General features: G+C 47.4%; 2 protein-coding genes across 2 annotated transcripts; one reads left to right on the top strand and one right to left on the bottom strand.

Moving 5' to 3' along the window:
- The first annotated feature begins 2,907 nt into the window (after positions 1–2,907).
- On the top strand, positions 2,908–3,891 carry LOC136116217 (olfactory receptor 6E1-like). Its single transcript, XM_065862418.1, has one exon. The coding sequence runs from the start codon at positions 2,908–2,910 to the stop codon at positions 3,889–3,891; it is 984 nt and encodes a 327-aa protein (XP_065718490.1).
- Positions 3,892–7,188: 3,297 nt separating this feature from the next.
- On the bottom strand, positions 7,189–8,220 carry LOC136116132 (olfactory receptor 14C36-like). The gene has a single exon (XM_065862342.1). The coding sequence runs from the start codon at positions 8,197–8,199 to the stop codon at positions 7,189–7,191; it is 1,011 nt and encodes a 336-aa protein (XP_065718414.1). The 5' UTR covers positions 8,200–8,220.
- Positions 8,221–8,654: the final 434 nt, after the last annotated feature.

Below are 8,654 nucleotides of genomic sequence, written 5' to 3'. Positions count from 1 at the left end.
GGGATTGGAGGTGATGGGGTATGAGCATGGGAACGAGAGCTTTGAGCATGAGGTGTTCACTTTAGAGGTTAGGGGTTAGAGCTTGCTGTTCAGAGTTAGGAATTAGGCATCTGGTAATCCGGTTAGGTGCGTGGTTAGTGTTAAGGGTGTGGGGTAGCTTTGTGAGTTAGGGGTGTTTTTTAGGTTTGTGGTGAGGGCTAAGATTAAGGCTGGTATTTTAAGGCTAGGGATACAGGGTAGAGGTTAAAGTGAGTAAAAGGATAAGACTAAGAATAAGGGGTTGTGGGCTTGGGATTTGGCTTAGAGGTAAATTTTGAGATTGGGTTTAAAGTAGTGCATTACTGTCAGGGTGAGGGCTAGCATTTAGGGGTAAGGTTAGAGTTTAAGATTATTGCTTAGAACGCAGGTAAGGGCCTAACATAAATGCCACAGTCAATGTCACAATGGCATCACTGTTACCTGAAACCCTCCAGATCTTTCATCTCTCTTGGCCAAGCCATTCTTTCCTCTCCTCTCTTGACTCAGTTCACCTTGACCTTCCCACATCTGTCATCATCTTGGGAGCAGCTTTCTGATGGCCTTCATGACTTCTGAGTATTTGCCTTCCCGCTGCTGGTCAGTCAGTTCCTGTGACAGAAGTGACCTCACAGCAGCGTCCAAAGGGACACAATGAGCCGCTGTGCTGCTGAGGTCCCTGCTCAGCCCACCCAGCAGCCCTGCACCACCCCTTAGGTCCCCTACTTCAGCTCATGCCTACCAGCTCATACTCCAGAAGAGCTCCCATAGGTCCTGGGAGACTTTTCCCAGTCACACGTGGTGCTTCAGCTGCCTCATGAAACTTTTCGTAGTTAGTTAGTTAGTTAGTTAGTTAGTTAGTTAGTTAGTTAGTTAGTTAGTTAGTTTTGACAGCACCATGGGCAAGTGTCAGCAAGCTAATTAAACACTGTATCTCTATTTGAATGTTTTTATGCAGCCATTTCCTAAAATGACAGAATCACAGAATGTTAGGGATCAGAAGGGACCTCAAAAGATCATCTAGTACAATCCCCTGCCAGAGCAGGAAATACATTGCCTACCAATGGTTAGAGAAACACTGTTCAGAGGATCTTGTCAATTTGTATTGGCACATTTTATATCTCTACTTCTTTCCCTCTGTCTCTTTTACTTGCCTACCCTTTGAAGAGCTCTCTGAGGAAAAGATTAATTGAATTATGGAATACCACAGATTGGAAGAGACTCCCCTGTCAGAATCTTTGCAACAGTGTCTTCAACTGGATCAAGTGAGGCTCCCCTTACAACTGTTCTGAGTTCTTATAATTCAGTGAGCCTGTTGTCCTGCACATCCTCTCTGGCATTTGCAAGCAACTTAAGTAATTGCTCAACTTTATCCAGTTTTGCAGCAGAAACTGCTACAGGGATCTCTGAAACAGTCTGATTCTTCACCCAGGATGTTAATAACTACCTTTATGAACAGGAAATAGGCCCAGGCACAGCAGGATCTGCCTGTCTCCAGCACTGTCTGGAATCCCACAAGAAGAAATCCCACACAAGTTGGGCAAACCTTTAATTTTTGCTTATTTTGGAGGTGGTTGATATTGAAGGAGGTTGACTTTACTCAATCACTTGGTTTCATGTTGATCCATTGTCTCAGACTAGTTTCTCCTGTTGTCTCTGTGGACGATGAGATGGGAAAGTCCTGGGAGCACCCAGGTGACTAATGACTGAAGAGCTCTGGTTGCGCACCTGCACAACTTTGTTTCACCGCCTCAAACCCACCATCTCCTCCTCTCCCCCTTATCCCCTTGCATTTTGAATCATCCTGGTTTTGGAGCTGTCTGCTCTATTCCTTTCTATGTCTGAAAACAAATGTAAAGATGAAGGGAAAAACACCAGATTTTATTGTATATGTGGGCTTTTTTTGTGCTTCTTTCTCCTAGGTGTGTGGTTTGATTTAAAAAATATAACTTAAGAAAACTTAAGTCAAGTCGAGACTTGACTAGTGAGTTTCACCTACCTCACAACAGGTGCCTGTGAGAGTTTGTTTTCCCGAAGCTCCCTGTATAATCAATGGAGACAGGAGAAAACTCTCAAGGCTGGGTCCTCCCAACCTATAGCTGGCACGCAAAAGAAAAGTTACAAATCTCTTCCAGTCAGTTTTCTTCTGGTCTGCATTTAGGTCAGGACATTTAATAGTAACAGCAATGAGCAACTGTTTGGAAGCAACTGCATTTCAATGCAGATGGATGTCAGATGAGACTGTGTGGAACCATAACCAATTTCAGTCATTATTTAGAGTACTAAAGAAGATGAGTTATACTTGTTCTCTATTCTGCCCTCCTATCCCCTTTCCTCAAGAAAGCGAGAGCACGAAGCTGTGGAAGAAAGCAGGGGATTATGGAAGAGGTGCTTGATACTGCTTATTCTGAAATCAATAGATACTCAGGGACTCCTAACCCAAAAAGGCAAGTACTGAAGAGTAGAAAGAAAAGCTTTCAATATACATTTGATATGATTTGATTTGATTTGATTTGATTTGATTTGATTTGATTTGATAGTTTAGCATTTGTGCAATAAAAGGGATGACTTAGCCACAGAGGTGTGATAGATGTTTGGAACCAGTGTGCATGAATTTGGAATTTGGCAGGAATGGCATAAAATAGCTAACAGACTTTAAAATCCCCTGTGTTGAAGGAAGAATTCTTTATGAGTGTTTGAAAAAGGTTGAAAGAAGACGACAAATTGTCTGAGAACTCCAGTTTAAACTTGATAGAGAAAAATCAGGGTATGAGAAATGCTTGAAATACTTTATTTGTGTACTATAGGAAGACTGCAAGGAACGAAAGAAGCAGAGAAGGTTTTGTAAAGCCTTTCACCCAGACTGTGGAATTATCACACTTGTTTTTTGCCATGTTCCTGTCTCAGCATCATGAACTGAAATTCAACATGGGACCAGAAAATGGAACTGCAGTTACTGAGTTTGTCCTAGAGGGTTTCTCAGGGCTTGATCAAAGACTACAGCTCTTACTCTCTCTGTTCTTTCTGCTCATATACCTGACAACAGTGATGGGGAACACTACCATAACTTTCCTCGTATATGCAGATCACCGCCTACAAACCCCCATGTACTTTTTCATTGCCAATCTGGCCTTCCTAGAAATCTGGTTTACATCCTCCACAAGCATAAAATTGGTTGTGATCCTGGGTTCTGGTAAGAGAACAATCTCACTAAGCAGCTGCTTTGCCCAATCCTATTTCTATTTTTCCCTGGGCTGTACAGAGTTTGTTCTACTAGTTGTCATGTCCTTTGACCGCTATGTTGCCATCTGCCAACCTTTGCGTTATGCTGCCATCATGAAGCCTCAGCTCTGCATCCACCTGGTTGTTGCTGCTTGGGTCACAGGCTTCACACTCTTGAGTTACCGCCTGGTCATCCTCTCCCAGCTGACTTTCTGTGGCTCAAATGAGATCCATCACTTTTTCTGTGACAACTCCACCTTATTCAAACTGTCCTGCTCTGACACCAGCTTGCTCTGGAAAATAGACTCTGTTTTCTTATCATTTGTCGTTCTCGGTTCCTTATGTTTAACTCTGGCATTTTACATGTGCATCCTTTTCTGCATTGTACATCTTCCAGCAGCCTCTGGGAGGAAAAAAGCTTTTACCACGTGTTCTTCCCATCTCACCACTTTGGCCATTGCATATGGGAGCTGTATTGTTCTCTATGCATGTCCTTCAGAATATGTTTCCTTGGAGACTAACAGCATTGTAGCGTTGCTGAACACTGTTCTGTACCCATTCTTAAATCCATTCATCTATGGTCTCAGAAACAAGACTGTGATACTGGCCCTGAATGAAGCCATTGCCCGTACAACAACACAGATTTTCCCCTAATCATGAGGCATTTCTGGACAGCATTTCCAGTGATCTGCTATCATATGCTAGATAATACCAATGCATATGTATGCAACCTCCAGACACAGATGACTCAGGAGATTTATGTTCTCGTTGGATGTTGTTAAGTGATAAGAAGCTCCTCTGCACACACAAAGAAGGCACTAACAAAGGCAGGAGAAGTAAGTCAGTTAATACCCTGCCCCGACTGCTCCCAGCACCATCACATGAGCCACCAACTCATCACAAGCCCACCTCCAAAACCAAGAATAGCACAGAGGCTCATTGGCAAGTGGGAACCCAAATTACAGGCTCTGAGGAATTAACATCTTGTTCCAAGGCTGCCCTGGGAGTGCCATCAGCCTCATTGTCCAGGTTTGAAGCCCATTGAGAGGAATGACTGAGAGCAGCTCTCTGGATCACCATTTAGACTAACAGGATTTTGCCTAGGGGTGCAGGACACATTTGGGTGCAGGGGAAGAACGTTTCTGGATTACACAGGACTTATCATGGGAAGTTTGGGGAAGGACCCCAACCAGTGCAGTCTGTCCTGTCTTCTCATTAAACTTAATTTCTAAATCTATGCTATGTGAGCAAATCTCTCCTCTGCATGAATGTGTGAGTGTAGTGAGCAGAACAGGAGCAGGGGGTCAGACAGCCTGTATGTCATTGGTGCCAGCAACTGAGAGACCAGAGTGACCAGACATAAGAGTGTGTGTGCACATGTGTGTGACTGGGGAGGTCTGTACCAGTATCTGGAATGGGGCTGCAGCCCTGGGGGCTCATGTGTCCTGGTGTCTGCAACTGGCAAGGCCGATATCCTGAGGAGGCTGCTGAGCAGACTGTTTGGGCCCAGGATCCACCCTGTTACAGGTATATGTGTAAAACAGACTAGACTTGACTAGACTAGACTAGTTCAGTGGGAAGAGGCCTACAATGATCATCTAGTTCAAATACCTGACCCATTCAGGGCTGACCAAAAGATAAATCATGTACCAAGGGCATTGTCCAAGTGTCTCTTAATCACTGACAGGCTTGGGGTATTGACCACCTCTCTAGGAAGCCTGTTCCGGTTTTTGACCAACCTTGATAAAGAGATGGTTCCTAATATCTAGTCTAAACCTTCCCTGACCAAGCTTTGAACCATTCCCACGTGTCCTATCACTGGACACCAGGGAGAAGATCTCAGCACCTCCCTGTCCATGTCCCCTCCTCAGGAAGCTGTAGAGAGCAATGAGCCTCCTTTTCCCCAAACAAGAGAAGCCCAGAGTCCTCAGCTGCTCCTCAGAGGACAATCTTTCCAGCCCTTTCACCAATTTTGTTACTCTGCTCTGGACATATCCAAGGGCCTTCACATCCTTGTTGTAATAGTATATGGGGCCCAGAACTGCACACAGACCTCAAGGTGAGGCCATACCAATGTTGAATACAGCAGCATAGTCATGTCTTTTGACCACATGGCCATGCTGTGTTTGATGCACCCCAGGATGGGGGTTACTGTCTTGGCTGCTGGGGAACAGTGTTGCCTCCTGTTGACCGTGTGGCCAACCATCACTCCAGATCCCTTGCTGCAGGGCTGCTCTCCAGCCGCTCTCTCCTAATCTACACTTGCACTCAGTGTTACTCTATCCCAGGTGAAAACCCAGCACTTGGACTTGTTCAGTTTCATGCCAAGTGCCGGGTTCTGCAGTTGGGTCACAACAACCCCATTCAACACTACAGGCTTAAGGAAGAGCGACTGGAATCTGACAATGGAAAAGGACCTCGGGGTGTTGATCAGCACCCATCTGAACATGAGCCAGCATGTGCCCAGGTGGCCAAGAAGGCCAGCAGCATCCTGGTGTGCAACAGGAATAGTGTGGCCAGCAGGACCAGGCAAGTGATCATCCCCCTGTTCTCGGAACTGGTGAGGCTGCACCTCAAATCCTGTGTGTAGTTTTGGGCTCCTCACTACAAGAAAGACCTTGAGGTGCTGGAGTGAGTTCAGAGAAGGGCAGTGAAGTTGGTGAGGGGTCTGGAGAACAAGTCAGATGGGGAGCAGTTGAGGGAACTGGGACTCTGTAGCCTGGAGAACAGGAGGTTGAAGGGAGACCTTATCACTGTCTACAAGTGCCTGAAAGGAGGTTGTAGCATGGAGGGTGTTGGTCTCTTCTCTCAAACAGCAAGTGATAGGACAAGAAGAAAGGGGCCACAAGTTGCACCCAGGAAGGTTCAGTTTGCATAATAGGAAAAATTTCTTCACAGAAGAGGTTGTCAGGCAGTGGAACAGGCTACCCAAGGAAGTGGTTGAGTCACCATCCCTGAAGGTGTTTAAAAGACATATAGATGAGGTTCTTAGGGACATGGTTTATAGCCAGAGTTAGGTTAATGGCTGGACACGATGATCGTGAGGGTTTCTTCCAACTTAAATGATTATATGATCTCACTGGGATGAGAAACATCATGGGGCAGCTCACCCATATGGAGTACCAGTATGGATGGATGAATGGGTGGATGGATGGATGCATGCATGCATGTATGCATGGTAGGGTGGTCAGATAGATAGATGGATTGAGACAGAGAGGAGGATCAACCTCCCTATCAGTCCAAGGGCTGGGATCAGCCATGGCAGGAACACAGGACCGTCCCCCTGTGTCCTCTGCTCTTGTTTTCAAGAGATCCTTCACACCCGTTGCTGGCAGCCCTCTTGTGCCAGCCCCTCTCACCAGCACAAGACTGCTTCTGCTACCGCAGTGACAGAGCAGCCTGCCCTGAGCTGGGGAATGCAGAAATAGGTTTCTGTGGGTCATTTATTCCCCCGTTGAAGCACAGAGCACTAGGAGCAGGCTGTGGTGCCTGAAAACCACGGTGAGATAGTTCAAGGCAGATCACTGAAGGTCCTTCACCATCTCCAGGAACACTGGGCACCCACAGATGGACACTCAAACCAGCACCATGACGTAACATCTTGCCCCATGTCCTCCCCTGAGCGCATGAAAAACCCAAGTACAGCAGCATGGCCTTGGTGGGGGGGAAATTTATTCAGGCTGACCACAGCTTTGGAAGAGGAGCCCAAGCTCCAAATACAGAAAGTGAGGAAATCCCCTTTTACGGGTTGTTTCGAAAAGATGGAGCAAATTTCAGAGATACAGTGATTTCAAAATGGATCCATCTTTTTGAAACACCCTGTGTTACAGAGATCCAACACAGGAAGTCATGGTCCCAGAAACAGGTAAACAGGTCTCTGGTTCCGAGAGGCTGGCTTCATGCCTCTGGAGAAGTTTTGTGGATGAAGAAATTCTTTGATAAACATGGTTATCACAGATAAAATGCACAGTCCAAAGGAGGATCCTGAGATGAATTGGAAATAACTTCTGAAGAGACTTGGGTAACTAATTGTTGCTGACAGAAAAGTGATTGAATCACTTTCTTCAGTGCCACTTTCAGCTCCTGGTTCCTCATGCCATAGATGAGGGGGTTCACTGCTAGAGGCACCAGTGAGTACAGAACAGACACCACCAGGTCCAGGCTTGGTGAAAAAATGGAGGGGGGCGTCAGATAGACAAACATGGCAGTGTTGGCAAACAGGGAGACCACGGCCAGGTGAGGGAGGCAAGTGGAAAAGGCTTTGTGCCGTCCCTGCTCAGAGGGGATCCTCAGCACGGCCCTGAAGATCTGCACATAGGACACCACAATGAACACAAAACACCCAAATCCTAACCAGACACTGACCACAAGAAGCCCAAGTTCCCTGAGGTAGGAGTGTGAGCAGGAGAGCTTGAGGATCTGGGGGATTTCACAGAAGAACTGGCCCAGGACATTGCCCTTGCACAGTGGCAGTGAAAATGTATTGGTCGTGTGCAGCAGAGCATGGAGAAACCCAGTGGCCCAGGCAGCTGCTGCCATGTGGACACAAGCTCTGCTGCCCAGGAGGGTCCCGTAGTGCAGGGGTTTGCAGATGGCAATGTAGTGGTCGTAGGACATGATGGTGAGAAGATAAAATTCTGCTGAAGCTAAAAAGAAAAACAGGAAGAGTTGGGCAGCACATCCTGCATAGGAAATGACCCTGGTATCCCACAGAGAGTTGGCCATGGACTTGGGGACAGTGGTGGAGATGGAGCCCAGGTCGAGGAGGGAGAGGTTGAGCAGGAAGAAGTACATGGGGGTGTGGAGGTGCTGGTCCCAGGCTATGGTGGTGATGATGAGGCCGTTGCCCAGGAGGGCAGCCAGGTAGATGCCCAGGAAGAGCCAGAAGTGCAAGAGTTGCAGCTCCCGTGTGTCTGCGAACGCCAGGAGGAGGAACTGGCTGATGAAGCTGCTTTTGGACATTTGCTTCCTCTGGGCATGGGACACTGTCCAAGGAAGACCTTAAAGGCCAGGGCTTTTGTGCTGGCCTGGGGAAAGGGGATGGGATGGAGGGGTTGCAAACCTCTCAGGATCTGCTGGAGAGGAGAACGAAGGACACAGGTGCCTCCTTTTCTTTTTGCCGTGTATGTTCACTCACCTCTGGGGCTGACCGCTTTCTGACCCCCAGAAGCTGCTGTGCCCTTCAGAGGGGCAAAGGCTGTGGGGTGTCTGCCCAGAGCACCCGCAATGGGCACTGCTGTGGGACCAGCCCCGACTGGGCTTTGCTGGGGAGAGGGTGTTGGTGGTGGAGAGAGGGCAGGGGAGGTGGCAGAACCTCAAGAGAACTGGACTGTTCTGGAAAGGACCTGAGAGAGAAAAACATCAGCGTGTATCTCGTGCTGCATGACCATGCAGGGTGAAGACTCACACCAGGGGTT

The sequence above is a fragment of the Patagioenas fasciata genome, chromosome 7 (genome assembly GCF_037038585.1).
Source record: "Patagioenas fasciata isolate bPatFas1 chromosome 7, bPatFas1.hap1, whole genome shotgun sequence".
Taxonomy (NCBI): domain Eukaryota; kingdom Metazoa; phylum Chordata; class Aves; order Columbiformes; family Columbidae; genus Patagioenas; species Patagioenas fasciata.
This window is presented reverse-complemented; position numbering and strand designations above follow the sequence as displayed.